Below are 16,105 nucleotides of genomic sequence, written 5' to 3'. Positions count from 1 at the left end.
TTAGACGCTGCTGCTTCAGAGGAAATGTCCAAACCAAACACTTTTATTTATTTTATTTATTTTAATTTTAAGAAATTCAATGCGGAATTATCCAAACAGCTTTTACAGGAAATAAAATGTATTCGCTGGATAAACTAGTAACTGTACTGTTCTCCATTTTCAAAAATCATCACTTTACAAAGTTTTTGTGTTTTTCTTTGCCAAATATACGGTACTTTGACATAGTAAATCCTGAAAGACTCTGCCCTTCTTGTGCTCCTCATTTCTTATACTAATGAGAAGTAGCACGGGTCACCAGAGGATTTCTGTGATAAATGGCAAAGTAAACATTGATCAGCTTTAATGTATGAATTTATAAAGCGGCTAATTGGCTTCAAACCCCACACCTCATATGGCCTTTTGCTCCCATTTTCCATCATATTTATTTCATATTTCACATTTGGGGCAAATTCAGCTGGTAAAACATTTTTAATAACATGGAAACAAGCACGTAGGTTTACATTTTTTTGTGTATTGTCATCCGTGCATACATGATATAGCAAATGATTTAGCTATATTGAGATATTTAATTCAAACCTTTATTCTCACACAATCACTGCACATTAGTCTGTCAATTAAATGCCAATTTATTATAAGATAGATATATTTTGTAAGTATAAAAAGCAGCTTAGTGGCCTTGTGGTAGAGTGTCCACCCTGAGACTGGAGGGTTGTGGGTTTAATTCCAGTCATCCCAAAGACTGTTATAATTGGGACCCAGAACCTCCTGCTTGACACTCTGCATTAAGAGTTTGGATTTGAGGTTAAACTACCAAATGTTGCCTGAGCCTGTGTCTGCAGCTCACCACTCCCCCAGGAGATGGGTCAAATGTGGAGAACAAATTTCACACTCCTAGGTGCATGACAACTACTAGACATATTACTCTAAAAGATACAGGAAAAAAATACCTGCAGTTGGTTTAAAACTTCTTTTAAAATTTTTCTAATTGACTTTGCAATCAACATAAGGAAAATTGATCTATTTTTTTAATCTAGGATGTTTCTATTTGATTGAATGTCTTATCTAGATATATAAAGCTTTGATGTAACTGGACTTTAAATCCTTCAAAAAGACATTGATCCCTGGCATTTCTCACATTCCATCAAGGATTACTTTGGGAGCAAATCCTGGGAGATACTGCTGTGATCACCTGATGTGAACCCCAGAAAGAAAATATCTGATGGGAATTTTACTGAAACAAATGCAGAATTGGACAAACTGCATTGGTGGCCATTAAGAATGAGGAATGTGTTAAAAGTTCCCCATGAGGCGGCTGAAGTTTTAAATAAATTGTACTTAGAAAATAATAATAATCCTGTTTTTTTATTTTTTTGTGAAAGCAATAGTTCATTCAAACTCCAAACATATTTTTTTCGCAATATGTGTTGCAAAGAAAAATATTTGTTTGATGTTTTAACCGGAGGGGGCAGAGAGTACTCTGTGGGATTAGCCAATGTGAGTGACCGTCAGAATCAACCAATAAGAATGATCAATTTCTCTGCCCAGGGTTTTCGACCAATCAAAAGCTACAAACGACGTCGCTTTGGCAATCAACACGCTTTATGATTGGTAGATAATATGAGGTGGGCGTGATTTAGCTTTTCAATGACGTTAGATGAAGAAGAACCAGGAACAGAAGCGAATCTGAAGAGGAGTGCTAAGCGTGTGAGCTGGACTGTCAGTTTAACCTTTTTATTGACCGTTTCTTTACCCAACGCGATGGCTGAGTAAGTGTATTTTTTATATTTGAGTTTTCTATACTTGAATTATGCTAGACGTGGCGGTGTTAGCTTTTAACGGTCGCTTATCAGTCTGCTGTCCTTTAAAGTTTTAGTTATAATCACTATGTTGCGTTATCACTGCAGTACTAAACTTTGTTTGGAACAAGCACGTCGTTTATTTATTTTTTTTGACAATAAACCCCTCGAAGAAAAGAAATGTTGATGTATGCGCAATGAATTCTGGGAAATTTAGTACATTTTGAAGTAGAGTTAAATGGGAATACCTTTAAAATATGAACGGCTGTGTGCCTAATATTTAGAATGATTTTATAGTCCAGGTCACTGACACCATATATGCTCACTGTCTGTTTCACAGGGCAGACATTGCTCTGATTGGTCTGGCTGTCATGGGCCAGAACCTCATCATGAACATGAATGACCACGGGTTTGTGGTAAGACCAGAACTTTCTATATTTTCCATCTTCTTTAGTGCTAAAGCTTTATATGTTTTGTTATTTCAGTGTGTCCATTCTCTGTCGTAGGTTTGCGCCTACAACCGTACAGTGTCCAAAGTGCACGACTTCCTGAACAATGAGGCTAAAGGCTCTAAGGTGGTCGGGGCCGAGTCGCTGGAAGACATGGTGTCCAAGCTGAAGAAGCCCAGGAGGATCATCCTGCTGGTCAAGGCTGGACAAGCGGTGGACGACTTCATAGACAAGTTGGTTAGTGGGTTCGTACCCAGCAGTTTCAGGAACGTGTTGATGTGCAGATTTCATATGTTTCTCTTATTTCTTAGGTTCCTCTTCTGGATGCTGGGGACATCATCATCGACGGTGGCAACTCTGAATACAGAGACACAACTGTAAGCCTTTGAGAGCCACTGTTTGGCGTTTAAAATCTGAGGTTATATCCCCCGATTTGCTTTGTTTTTGTCACCCAGCGGCGGTGTAAGAGTCTGAAGGAGAAAGGCTTGTTGTTTGTCGGCAGCGGGGTGAGTGGCGGTGAGGAGGGCGCACGTTACGGACCCTCACTCATGCCAGGAGGGCATAAAGAAGCCTGGTAAGTCATGTGTGGAGTAAAAACAAGGTTGGAATAGCTGTATGCATGTCTAATGATCTACTTTTATATTCCTTAAGGCCCCACATTAAGGACATCTTCCAGAGCATTTCTGCTAAGGTTGGAACAGGAGAGCCCTGCTGTGACTGGGTCAGTGCTAAACCTTTGCTGATTTTGATGGACTGTTAGTGTTGATGTCCAGACACTTAAAAGAACTGTCTGTTTCTGGGGGGGCAGGTTGGAGATGAGGGTGCGGGACATTTTGTGAAAATGGTCCATAATGGCATTGAGTATGGAGACATGCAGCTGATCTGTGAGGCCTACCACCTGATGAAGGATGTTCTGGGAATGGACCACGATGAGATGGGGCAGGTGAGTTAAAAAAAAAAAAATGTTAAATGAGGCAGAGCGACTGACTAAAATTTCATCCTCACTCGTTAACAGGTTTTCGAGAGCTGGAACAAGACAGAGCTGGACTCCTTCCTCATTGAGATCACCGCTAACATCCTGAAATACAGGGACAGTGACGGCACACACCTGCTGCCCAAGATCAGAGACAGTGCCGGACAGAAAGGAACAGGGAAGTGGACGGCCATTTCTGCCCTGGAATACGGCACGCCCGTCACTTTGATCGGTAAGAGGAAGGAATGCGGCTGTAGACGAGGAAGTAACTTTTTTTTTTCCTTTCCTTCAGTGACAGCTGCATTTATTGTCCTGATTCTTAAAAGACAATAAGTCACGCCTGTTTGGGCTTCACAGTTAGTCAGGGATTGGATTTGTTGTTAGCTAACAGAGCGGCTGGTAAGCTCGGTCTGAGAGGTGTGATCAGTTCGGTGCAGCCTGTAAGAAGATTGAAGGCTTTTCTGATGGTCTGCTCATCTCAAGTGACATAAGGAGGATTTGGTTTCAGTGTTTCGGTCTCAGTGTGTGACGAACAAGAAGCAACATTATTGTTCAGCTCATGTAAGATGGGTCCACAAAGCTTTACATATGGTTTATTCTGGATGTTTTTCCCATATAGTTATGGTTTGCAGTAGTTCTGGACCATATTGTTTTCACAATTCTTATTTCTTACTGTGCATTTGAGCAAAAATGTGCATACTGAAACTGAAGTTTTGATACCCCTGCCCCACCATCAAGACAAAAAATGTTCACAGTGGATGAAAACATGTTAAAAAAGGTTAAAATCAAGTAACAAAAACAAAACACGGCTGTTAAGAATATCCAAAAGAAATTTTTAATAATATGGGATGGCCACACAACCTACTTCTTGGCGGCCATGTTGTAGCAAAGTGGGAAATTTGGCATTTTCCCTCAATATGTGAGAAGAAAACTTTTTATTTTAACTCCTAGGTTAAGTCTACAGTCATTACATGTATTTGCTGTGAACCTTTCTTGCCAAGGAAATCCAAAATCCTACTTTGGCCTGTTCTTCTAAAGATTACATAAACCTGTTCATCACCCCCAGGCGACCAAAACATTAAATGGTTGGTATGCCATTTCTTTTTTTTTTTTTTTTAAGTGTTTTTTCACAAATGTTTAATGCTTGGCTCTGATCGGGGAAGCAGAGGAGAAGGGGAGATTGAATGGTCCTCAGCCAGTGAGGGAAAACATTTCTGAAAGTGTTTGGTCCCTGTCCGAGCTGCAGATTCTCTCCTGTTGAGCAACTTGCTCATGAAAGGTCGCATTGTTTCAGAACTGCTGCACCCCTTGTGGAGAGTGCACGAGCAGATTTGCTGAAATCCTCTATCTGTGGATTTTTTGCAAGTCATGCTGACCGAACTTGTTTTCCTTACTCATGAAACAAAGGAAACTCCTTTTCCATAAAAGTGTAGCAACTAGCAAGTTTGTGCGCATTGTAGTCTGGAAGTGACTCATCTGTCTGAAAATACAATCAGCAGTGCTGAGTCATGCTGACCTCTGGACATTGACCTTTTGATAATAGTGTTGCTGTGGTTTGATGCTTCTACTGCAGATTTATTTTTTACTGGGATATTTCCTGAAAACACGCTTCCTTTCATCCGTTTCTCCTTATCTTTTTTCTTCTCTTCCCTCCTCTGTCATGCATTAGGAGAGGCTGTCTTCGCCAGATGCTTGTCTTCTCTAAAGGAGGAGAGGGTGGAGGCCAGCCGCAGCCTCTCAGGGCCCCAGGGGGTCAAATTCAGCGGCAACAAAGCTTCCTTCCTGGAGGACATCAGAAAGGTCGAGCATCGAGTGAACATAAGCTTTGTTTGACATAATTTTAAGAAAAATCTTTAAAGAACAACTCTGATCGTTTATTGATCTATTTAAAAAGTAAATAATTAAAAATAAATAAATAATTGTTCCCTCCTAACTTTTGTCAATCAGCAGTAACTTCTCATCATCTCTGAAATGTGTCCCGTTTTGTTTCTTCAGGCTCTTTACGCCTCCAAGATCATCTCTTACGCTCAGGGCTTCATGCTGCTGCGGCAGGCGGCCAAAGAGTTCGGCTGGTCGCTGAACTACGGCGCCATCGCTTTGATGTGGAGGGGGGGCTGCATCATCCGGAGGTACAGCATTGTCCACAGACTTGTGCAAAAACCTTCAACACTGATGTTGAAAATCCAGTTGGGTAGTAAAAGCAGAAGTTGATTCCTGTGAGTTTTATTTCCAGAATAAATGTTCTAGAAGAAAAAAAAAACTGTCAATGTGGAGAAAAAGAAGATTCTTTCTTTTTTATTATGTATTAGTTTGTTGCATTGTTTGCCAAAAAAAGGACTTTTCAGTGAAGCCAGATTGAGAAAGGTATGAGGAAACACAGATTGGGACACTGATCTGTTTTGTGCAATCTGTGGAAAAATGTTGTGTAAAACGATGTCAAACAAAACACCCAGTGATGTGAAGCCAACCACTTCTCCTGCTGATCTGCACGAAAGAATGTAAATGTATACTAAATTAGCTGAAACAAAATGCATCACTTTCTCATTACGCTCACGTTTCTTCTCTCCTCACCAGCGTCTTCCTCGGAAAAATCAAAGAAGCTTTCGACAGAGACAGAGACCTTCAGAACTTGCTGCTGGATAATTTCTTCAGTAATGCAGTGCAAGACTGTCAGGTACGAGGAAGAAGGAAGTGGCCAAACCTGCAACTGTGACATTGACAAAGACACAAAGCAGCTTGTTTCTTCATTTTTAAGAAAGCAACGAATAAAAGCCACACAGACTTAGAGCTTAGATGTTTGTGGCATGAGCACATTTTGCTGGAGAGAAGACAGAAACATTTATCAAAAGTGTAGATACTTTTATCTTACTTTAGAAAAATTAAAATCCTGTCCCACTTTGCACATTTCTAATTTCTGAATAAAAAAGTTTATCGGTCTGGCTTTAGGAGTCGTGGCGTAGGACGGTCGGCACCGGAGTCCAGCACGGCATTCCCATGCCCTGCTTCACCACTGCCCTGTCCTTCTATGACGGCTACAGACACGGCATGCTGCCCGCCAACCTGCTCCAAGTAAGAAAACGGCACTATCTGCAGAACTCGAGAACAAATGACAACTATATGCTGTGCGGTTTTTCAAGAGCATATTATTTTTTAAATATTCAGAGCTGAAATTCGATGTGTTTCTCTTTTAGGCCCAGAGGGACTACTTTGGAGCTCACACGTATGAGCTGCTGTCCAAACCCGGTCATTTCATCCACACCAACTGGACGGGCCACGGTGGAAACGTGTCCTCGTCCTCCTACAACGCTTGAAGACTCTCCACATCATTCAAAAACACAATAGAAGATCGAGGACCAAGTGACATGCCTTAGAGGGAGGACAGCGGTCCACCTTTGGAACCATCTGGCCCAGCAAAGACCTTAACGCAGCAGCTCCCCTCTCCTCAGAGACTTGTAGTTTCAAAGTGTTCTTCTGTCCTGTGTTTTGATGTAGCTGCACTCGTAAGAGAGGAATCCACAAAGTGTGGGCTTAGCTTGGATGTGAGGCTGAGGTTCACCTGTTGTGTTGAGGACACACTCGACAGAATCAACACTGGATTAAGGTGAAATGTTGTGCTGCAGTAGACTAAATAAAGATTTAAATCCCTTTAAATTTAGCCTGTCCTTACTCTGTGGGAGCTTTCAACAAGACATGAAGGTATGATCGTCTGCAGCCATGAACCAACTAAATGGTAAAGAAAAGCGGCTGTCAAAGAAGTGAAGTGTAAAAATAAAATGTATTCACATTAGGGATCCAGTTTCCCCACAAATTTTGATTTTTGGGTCACATTTTTGTTTTGGTTTGACATATGACAAAAAATATATATCTGATTTGCTAATAAGGAAGTAATGAAGAGAAACCTTTCACTTGGCTTATTTAAGCCTACAATCATAGATTCAGGTTATCAAGGATCATTAAGATCAGTGAGTTGATGAGCCATGCAATGTTTTAATGAGAATGAGTAGTTGAAACTAGACTAAGAGCAGAAGAAAACATTTATGAGCAGAAGTCGTTGTTTTATACCAAGAAAGAGCACTACTGATGTAAGATTTACTTTGAGGATGTTGATAGAGAAGGTCAGACTGTGTCTTTGTAGATCTGGAGAAAGCTTATGACAGAGTGCCCAGAGAGGAGCCATGGTATTGTATGAGGAAGTCTGGAGTGACAGAGAAGTATGTCCGAGCAGTGCAGGACATGTATGAGGTTACAGGGAGAGTTAAAGAAGGTGGAGGAGTTTAAATATTTAGGGTCAACAGTCCAGAGTAATAGAATGGAGCATACGGTATAGTTTTGTGGAGTTCCTAGCTCACATTAGTTTTACACATTATATTGCAAAGCAGAGCGCTTCACCCTAAGAAGATATGGTCCAGTTACTAAACCTAAATTAGAAAAAGATCAGATGCAGAAATTGCTTTAAATTGCATTCTAATCAGAAACAAAGATGTGATTCCATGGATTGTCCAGCAGGTGGAGCCAAAGTAACAACAAAAAGGAAGATGTATTTTAATTTTAAAAATCTTAACAGGTGTTACTTTACCTCATCTCGCAGAAGGTCGCAGCTGTTCCAGCACCTGCTGTTGGCCAGAGGAACAGAGGCTGTGGAAAAATACTGTAGTGGTTTTTGTGACGGCCCTATTAACAAAAATGTGAGGCTTTTCCTAAGGGGTGCTTCAAAGGTCACTGTAACTGACTCTGCGCTCAAACTCTGATCTCAGGGGAACATAGAAATAAAACTGTCATTTGGATGCTTCAGTGTGAGGCCCTAAAATAAAAGGATCTGTGACCTGAAGACACCAAAGAAAAAGTTTTTATATGTAGAAAAAGCATAAATTTAAAAGGAACACTGATGAAAACAGAGCTGCTGTCGGTTTAACCCAGGGGTCTGAAACCTGCAGCTCTGGAACCGCACGTGGCTCTCCAGGTAAAGAAAAAAGAAGTTTTTATTTTAAAAAGTAACTGTTGAGTAAAAAAGTAAGTACAGTTTAAAAAAAAAAGTAAACTCAAGCTTTATTCAACTCATTCATAAAAAGCTGAAAGGCAGTATGAATCACAAGTCAAATTACAATATTTTACAGATTTGTGTGCTCTGTGTATCACAGAAAATCAATTGGAAGTCAGTAAGAACAGCCAGATTTAAAGCACACCGGATTATAAAGTGGACTTTCTATTTTTGACTAAATGAAAGTGTGCCTTATTGTTTGAAAATATGCTAAGAATCACTTAACTGGCTCTCACAAATGGTTGAATAAACTGTGTTTTTGCAATCACTGCTGCCATCACACTACCCACTACATTTGCTGCATTGAGATGATCCTATGTGACACAGGGTGTCTTTTATTTTGAAAGGAAGTTGTGTCAATCTCTATCAAAATTTGAATTTTTTCACAATTTGAAAAAAAATTTTATTTTCTCAGTTTTTTATGAAAAAAAACCTTCATATTTATCATAATAGTAACAATAGTATAAATAAGTGTTTTATTTTTCTAAAGCGTGAAATTAGAAATTGACCCGAAAGGCCCTTTTGGTGGTGAAGGTTACAGACCTCTGGCCTAACCCAACTTAAATTTCACTTGTATTATTTTTTACATTTTTTTTTTTAACTTGTGAGATCCAATTCTTTTTCAAGATAAACTCTTATTTACTTAACACAATTTTGAATTAAAAAGCCAAAATACATGTGAGAAGCAGGTTTTTATAATATAAACATTTTTAAGGCCTATCAGAGAGTTAATACTTTTACAGCTCATTTTTTCACAGCTATCATCAGGTCCTGCTTTAACATTCAATCAGAACTTTGAATAAGACATTCATAAAACCATTTATTTTTATAGGGAATCTGGATTTTTACCAGCTCTCTGGATTATCATCTCACTGCATAACCTGGTTTACAGGAAGTCTCAACTGTCAACAAGATTCTTCTCAAAGTTTGAGGTAAATATTTATTCCTATATGATCATTATCTGCATAACAAGCGACATTTTTAACAGCAAAACCATTTCTCCACAGTAATTTTGTTTATATAAACTTGTGTCAACCTCAGGAATGATTCTATATTTCCAAAACTTTTATTTTGTAAATGTTTGTACAGTTTTCTCTTCTAACCGTTGAGTAGTTTAGGAATAAAAAGACTCCAGGAGACGTTTAAGAGTTAATGATCTGCTACAGGGTTTTAGGATTAACTTGAATGGTCCAAGTTTGGAATAAACTTGCAGGAATGTCCTGTAGAAAACCTAACAGGCAGATTTAGAGGCTTAGAAAAGGCTATAAGTTTAATGATTAACCAAACGTTATCAACAGTAGGATGTGTATATTTTTAATTTAAGACTAATTTCTTACAATCCATCTTTAATTTACCAAAGCAGTTTTAGATAGAAGGGGCAGAAAAATTTTCAGAGAACTAACTTGAGTATTTTAAAACAGATTTTAGCTTTATATCTTCTAAACATTTGTACAAAGAAATAAATGATATCAAATACTGATTCAATGCAAAGAAACAGCAATTCAAACTCAGAATAAAACCAGCTATAAATAATGAAGCAGAAAGTCACAGGATTTAAGCTGAACTTTAGAAAAGTTAGAACTCAAATAAAAATATTTTTCTTGCAGTGAGAGACCACAGATATATATAAAAACCTCAAAAACTTTATTTCACAATTCAACACGTACTTTTAAAAACAGATTAATACTGTTGTAGCATCACTTCTGGTAAAAATCTTAACCACAGTAACAACCAAACGGCTGCCATGTTCAGAAAATATCAGTGAAGGTAAAAAAGAGAAAATATTTTTTGTTGTTTTAACTAGTGAACAAAAAAGATTTTTAGTCTAGATTGTTCAGGAAAAAACAAAACAAAAAAAAAGTTCAGATGATTCTGATCCAGTTTGAGAAAACTAAATTTGGTGATCCGAGGATTCTTGCTACTGAGATGATGAAGATCCTTTTCAGGATAGGCTTTCATCTTCCATGCAACTGACTCCCACCTCGATTCAGAAGAAAACCTGGTCTTTCCATGTCCGAGGCTCCTATACATGTAAATTAAAGTGTTTGCAGTTCAATAAAAAGTCAAAAAGAAATCATTATCAGAGTATCATCACCTAGTCAAACTCAATTTTTATTTCAGACTTCCCTTTAATTCACAAAACATAGAAAAGCATTCATAACCACTTCAAACACAAACTTTCAATGGGAGCTTGTCAAACATTCATCACATGACCTCTCAGCTCACCAGCGGTGTTTCTGCCTCGCAAACGTCAATAACACAAAGTCACGTCTTCACACTGAGAGGGTGGTAACAAGGAGAAAGAGCACACAACCAGACACATTCACAGCAAACAGCAGGAGGAGCTCTACAAAAGGATACAAATATTTAGAGTACTTGACATTTCACTGTGACTTTAAAGAGAATTATGGAAATGATAGTAGAAGATGGAGAGCTTAGGATCTTCAATGCAAGAAATGTCCTTGTGACGGTCACTGGGAACACACTCGCACTTGATTCTTCCTCTCACACTCGCATCAAGCCACAGGATCTTCAATTCTTGCAGGCATCTGTTGCTTTCAAAAAATAAAAAAGTGCACAAAGCGCTCTTCTCACACGTGCTTTCGTTCAGCTTCTTCTCCCGTTTCCTCACGCTCACTCAGTCCATCACCAATCCCACTCACTGAGCTACAGAAGTCTGACAACATCTCTTTAACCAAAGGGGAAAAAACAGCAAAAAAACACACCCACCGTCTAACACAGTTTACGCAGGGTGACGTTGTGTTCTTGGATGACAAAGCATTTACACATGGGAGGAGGGGGACTGATACTGAGACCTGCCGAACATCTGCGTCGCCAAAGACGCGATGCCTCCCGGGAAATTGCGAAAAAGTTGGTGAACTGCAGAAGAGACTTCCATGAAGAGTTTTCCAAAAAAAAAAAGATCAAAGGAAAAAGAATCAAATGCTCAAACATTCATGTTTATATCAAGGCCGGTTCACAACAGGCTCTGATGGGGGGTTGAGGTACTCATGCATGCTTGTAAATCGCTATGGTCCATGCGCAATCATTTTGGTGTAAAAATAACGTCACCAACAAAACAACTTTGGGGAGATTCACTTAAACTAAGCAATTCGCTCATTCAATGCGTGACTAGCCAGACAGTCTTAAGTATACATTTTCTGTTTAATAAAATTAAAGGCAGTGTATGATTTGTTTTTTAAATAAGATATTGTTCTCCCCTGAAGGTATACTTACCATATTAGGCTAACAGCAACATAAAAGGTCAACGTGAGGCCTTCTACATTCCCCAACTAGAGGACTTTGACTCCATTGATGTGCCAAACCCAGAGCTGAAGCCACTGCTGGAGGCGTTGTTATTGCCTGCAGGCCAGCCCAGGCTAGCTGAGCTGGGGCTGCTGTAACTCGTGCTGGCAGAGCTGTAAGTCTGATCTCGGGTTGTAGTGGCTGTCCCTGACGTTGTTGTCAGACCCTGCTGGTTAGCTAGCATGCCCATCATTCCCCAGCTGCTTTGAAGAGCTGCCTGAGCAGCTGCCACCATTGCTGGGTTAAGACCCAGGGCCCCAAAGTTAACTCCTCCACTGCCGCTGCTCATCCCCCCTCGATTGCTGCCGTAGCCCTGACCAAACCCGCCAACCCCAAACCGCCCTCGATCCATCATTTGCCTACTATTATTGTGCTTGGGCTCAGCGTTGGAGATGTGAACGCTGACGCCTTTGATGATCAAGTCTTCTCCACACAAAGCCTGGGCGACCTGAAACAGAGAGCAGGAATGCAATGCCATATACATGTAGTTTTCTAGAGTGTAAATCTATTTGAACAGTATTCATTTACAGCCATAAATGCTTTGTGCTTGTAAAAGAAGTAAAAGGGTTTGGTGCTCCTACCTGATCATCAGCGAACGTGACAAAAGCGAACGCTCTGAAAGGTTTGGGAATGAAGACGTCGGTGACTTCACCGTACTGCATAAAGTACTGTCTTAACTCATCAGGCGTCATGTCTTCTGTGCAGCGGCCGACAAAAATCTTGCGGCTGCGCATTGGCTCATCGGGACAAACCTAGGAGGAAACAGAGGCACTAAATGATTTATTAAAAGAAACTAACGAAAAGTGGAAATATTCATCTTACTCTTTATGGTTTAAGGCAGATGTTAATCTGTGTTTATGTAGTTTCTAAGTTAATAAGGCAAAAATGCATGTGTATAGAATATGTCGGCATTTATATTTTAAAAGGTCTAATAACTAAATGAACTTATATTTATAAATTGCAAACTTGATGCCTTATTTTTTTAATTTAACAAGCACACAAATCATACCTGAGTTTTTTATTTGTAAACTAATGTGTACAAGAAGCCAAACCCTTTCCATGTACTAAACATCATACAATAATGTAAGATTTGTTCAACTATCTACCACAGCTAGTAAATGTATTCATTTTTATTTCAAAATACATGTAAAAATGGCAACAATTACTATACTGTCATTCATATAATTTTGGCTACCAGAGAACAAAAATGTTACAAAGTCAAATATTTACTTAAATCAAACAAAACTACAATTCCCAGAGCTCCACCCCTTCACATTTGGTGTCACTGAAAAGCCCCAAATGTCCTCTGTACACAGTTAATTCAGAAGTGTGCAGGGGTCAGGAGATATTCAAATGTGCCCTCAACAGAGGACAAATTTGCATTACTGGTAGTCAAGAGGATGTATAGTAATCTCTCATTTCTGATAGTCTCTTACATTTTTTAAAGTAAAACTGTTTCTCAGCTTTCATTAAAACCAGCAGGACGATACTATCTAAATACCGTACAATTGTTCTATAAAGCGTAGCTCTATAGAAGTGCATTTATCTGTGAATAAATTTGAAAAGATCATAAACAAGATCTTAGCCTGTTGAGTATCATATTGTACCTTTGAGTTGGGAAGTTTGCAGTCGCACCATCGCCCATCAATCATGTGTCTCTGAGTGATGACTTTTGTTTGTGTCTCATAGTCAGCGAACCGAACAAACCCAAAACCTTTAGAGTTGCCAGTTTTTGCGTCCCTCTTCACCTAGATAGTAAAATTAGTAGAATAAATTAACCATTTAAAAGGTAACTACATAAATTAAATAGATAAAGAAGGATTGAACATCAATACCTGAACCATTATGACCTCCCCAAAAGTACTGAAATAATCCTTCAGGTCTTGCTCTGATGTTTTCCATGGCAACCCGAGGACGATGAGATCGGATGTTTTCTGAAAGCCTCTTTTAACTTTTACAGCGGAGGCCGCATCTATTTCCTCCATCTTTCTTTTGTTATCTGTAAGGAATAAAAAAAGGCATCTTTAGGCAAAATGTCAAAGTATCAAACTACTATAAGGCAAAAAGACAAACTTGTAGCTCTCAGGCTAAAAAAATTAGATAAACAAGAAACATTTACTATTAGGAGAATAAAGTTGTTTTTTAGCATTTAATACAAGTTCCATTACAAATTTAGGGGACAGTAGAACAAGACCCTGTATGGACACAAGATAAAGAGTGATGTCTGGGATTATGTTTATGAGCAGAACGAACAGGAAAAGTTTGTTTTCAAGTTATTTCCTTTGTTGACATGACATCTAACTCGATTTGACATGAACATCGCATGTTATGGGACTGCTTGTACACTCCAGAATAATAGGTGACTTTTGACTAACCTTTGGGATAATTGACGACATAGACTAAGTTTCCCCATTCGTTTTCGGGCGCGTGCAGAACTCCTTCCACGAGTCGGACTCCCCTCATACATTGGGACTCTGGATTTCTGTACCGCAGCCCGCACGCCCCTGGGAACTGAGCAGCCACCGATGACAGCAAAACAGTACCATCGTCCTCCGAGGGGATCTCCATGGGCTCTTCATTTTCATCCTCGGCCACCCGAATATACAACTCTGACATGGTGTCCAGAGCTGCGAAACGTGGTTCCAGCTAGAAGTGAACCACGCGAGTTCGATCCTCGCTTTAGTGTCGCTCCTTTTTCTGGTCTCCTCCTGAAGTAGTCCGATAAAATGTTATTACAATCTCAATGAAAGCCGGAGTAAACTACGTGAAGCACTCCACTTTAGCTTTGAAAAACGCGTGGTCATGAAAGGCAAATGTTTTCTTGAAGACTAGCCACGCGTAAACAAGTTAGCCAGCTAGCTAGCTAACGAGCTAACAAGCTCAAGAGAAGTTGACAAATGAATGGCCTCTCCGTATAGATTGTCACTGAACACACAAGTCTTCGTTTTGTTTATGAGTCCACGGTCGAAAAAGTTGTTCCCAAAAAAACACGAAAAAGTCGTATTTCTACACGATAATTAAGCACGAAGTAATAACAGCTGCACAGAGCTAAACTCAAGCAAGCTAACAAAATGGCTACGGAGCGCTCACCTTGTAAAGATGACATCATTTAGTTGGGAGACAGCATTGTCATTGTTCTCAAGGGATGTCACAATTTCAAAAAGAAAACATTCTTTTGTTATTTTGGATTTAGCTAGCAAGTAACTTGATATATCAATTATATTCAATATAAAATAACCATGGTTGTTACTTTAAGCATATTTTACGTCATTGTGTTGTATTTTTTTAAGTTGCAAATTGGACCCTTACCCTGTGAAATTCAACTGTGAAGAGTCCTTCTCCCCAAAACAACAGGCTTCCGTTGGGCCCGTATGTATTACATTCTCATTGCATTCATGTAAACATAATGGTATGGGTTTATTCCTTTGATATTATCAGTTATCTAACTTTTAGAAATGTGTTTTAAAATACATTATTTTAATTACTACAAAAATCCAACTTCCCATTTTAGGCATACTTTCTAAAGAAAAATAATCACATAAATTGAACACAGTTATGCTGACTAAAAAAAGAGAACCATTGTGAAATATTACCCACAACTCACGATAATCTAGCATGAATGAGGATACTGAGGTTTTCAACTAACAGTGGTTGTTGACCAGATTTTTGAGATGCAGAAGTCTGATGTGAATTTTCTGATTACTCCTGATGACAACATTTTTGTGGTCATATAAATAGGCATAACAAAAATTATATATAAAAATCACGACTATTTTATCCTCTTGATACTCTTTAATGGCACATTTGGGCACATAACACGACTTTTTAGAACTTTCATTTATTGGCCTTCCTTAGGGGCATTGATAGCCCCATCTAGCGGCTGTAAAATGAAACTGCATCGACTTTCTTAGTTGAAAAGTTGACAAAAAATGTAAGTAAATTCAAGTAAAAATCTTCTACAGACTTTCTCCAACAGGGAGATAGGCAAGACTAAATAAAACACAGTTTTGTTGTAGTTTTAAACAGTATACAGTAAACTGTATATGGGCACACTTCACTCCTGGCAGCTGCAGAATGTTTTATTTCAGATCACTTCTTCATAGATACACTGCATTGTATTCCTCTTTTCTTATAATCTGAAAGAATTTGAAATAACTTTATTGAATAATTTTGTCTTGATTGTGCACATTTTGTTTGTTAATAATCTAGCATTTTATGCCTCTAATAGCCTTAATCTACTAATGTAATTAATTTATTTCTATTTAGTGGGAGGCGACAGACACCTCACACCGATAAAAAGTCCTAACCCTAAAAAGATGAAAAAAAAAAAAATGCTGTACAGGAACGCTAGAAGAAATATTTGGATAAAGAGGAAAATTCTGTGGAGGACACATAGATCTTCATCTGCTAATGCACTTTTTAAAAGTTACTTTTTAGTTTATAACTTTTCCCTGGAGAATTTCATTTTTTTTCCTGTGTGTTTAAACCATCTTTTCCTTTTGGGCTTTCCCTTCAGGGTCTCCACAGCCAATGAGTTTCCTCC

At 38.9% G+C, this 16,105-nt stretch overlaps 2 protein-coding genes across 6 annotated transcripts; one reads left to right on the top strand and one right to left on the bottom strand.

The window, feature by feature from the left end:
- Window positions 1-1,606: 1,606 nt before the first annotated feature.
- On the top strand, window positions 1,607-6,869 carry pgd (phosphogluconate dehydrogenase). Its single transcript, XM_024292437.2, has 13 exons — window positions 1,607-1,766; window positions 2,137-2,212; window positions 2,303-2,482; window positions 2,557-2,622; window positions 2,701-2,819; window positions 2,897-2,966; window positions 3,054-3,188; window positions 3,261-3,450; window positions 4,888-5,018; window positions 5,214-5,347; window positions 5,793-5,892; window positions 6,165-6,287; window positions 6,410-6,869. Exons 1-13 carry the CDS (start codon window positions 1,645-1,647, stop codon window positions 6,527-6,529), a joined length of 1,566 nt encoding a protein of 521 aa, XP_024148205.1. The 5' UTR covers window positions 1,607-1,644; the 3' UTR covers window positions 6,530-6,869.
- Window positions 6,870-9,879: 3,010 nt separating this feature from the next.
- tardbpl (TAR DNA binding protein, like) lies at window positions 9,880-14,664 on the bottom strand. 5 transcript variants are annotated; one of them, XR_002921373.1, is made up of 7 exons: window positions 13,938-14,664; window positions 13,398-13,561; window positions 13,170-13,310; window positions 12,144-12,314; window positions 11,494-12,010; window positions 10,987-11,136; window positions 9,880-10,279 (listed from the first exon to the last, which is right to left on the bottom strand). XR_002921373.1 is itself a non-coding variant. In XM_024292423.2 (6 exons), exons 1-6 carry the CDS (start codon window positions 14,176-14,178, stop codon window positions 11,039-11,041), a joined length of 900 nt encoding a protein of 299 aa, XP_024148191.1. In that variant the 5' UTR covers window positions 14,179-14,664; the 3' UTR covers window positions 10,343-11,038. The 5 variants fall into 5 exon arrangements, 2 of the variants coding, with proteins under 2 accessions (XP_024148191.1, XP_024148190.1); XR_002921374.1 differs by having other exon boundaries at window positions 11,926-12,010; XR_002921372.1 differs by having other exon boundaries at window positions 10,987-12,010.
- Window positions 14,665-16,105: the final 1,441 nt, after the last annotated feature.

This window comes from Oryzias melastigma, linkage group LG7, assembly GCF_002922805.2.
Source record: "Oryzias melastigma strain HK-1 linkage group LG7, ASM292280v2, whole genome shotgun sequence".
NCBI lineage: Eukaryota > Metazoa > Chordata > Actinopteri > Beloniformes > Adrianichthyidae > Oryzias > Oryzias melastigma.
This window is presented reverse-complemented; position numbering and strand designations above follow the sequence as displayed.

Bases quoted from the DNA above. Each gene is read 5' to 3' on its own strand.
- pgd (XM_024292437.2), top strand. From the start codon at position 1,645: ATGACGTTAGATGAAGAAGAACCAGGAACAGAAGCGAATCTGAAGAGG. The intron at 3,451-4,887 runs GTAAGAGGAAGG...GTCATGCATTAG, and splicing joins CACGCCCGTCACTTTGATCG to GAGAGGCTGTCTTCGCCAGA. The intron at 5,348-5,792 runs GTACAGCATTGT...TCTCCTCACCAG, and splicing joins GGGGGCTGCATCATCCGGAG to CGTCTTCCTCGGAAAAATCA.
- tardbpl (XM_024292422.2), bottom strand. From the start codon at position 14,178: ATGTCAGAGTTGTATATTCGGGTGGCCGAGGATGAAAATGAAGAGCCC. The intron at 13,562-13,937 runs GTTAGTCAAAAG...TATTCCTTACAG, and splicing joins TGTCGTCAATTATCCCAAAG to ATAACAAAAGAAAGATGGAG. The intron at 12,315-13,169 runs GTACAATATGAT...GTTTCCTCCTAG, and splicing joins GCAAACTTCCCAACTCAAAG to GTTTGTCCCGATGAGCCAAT.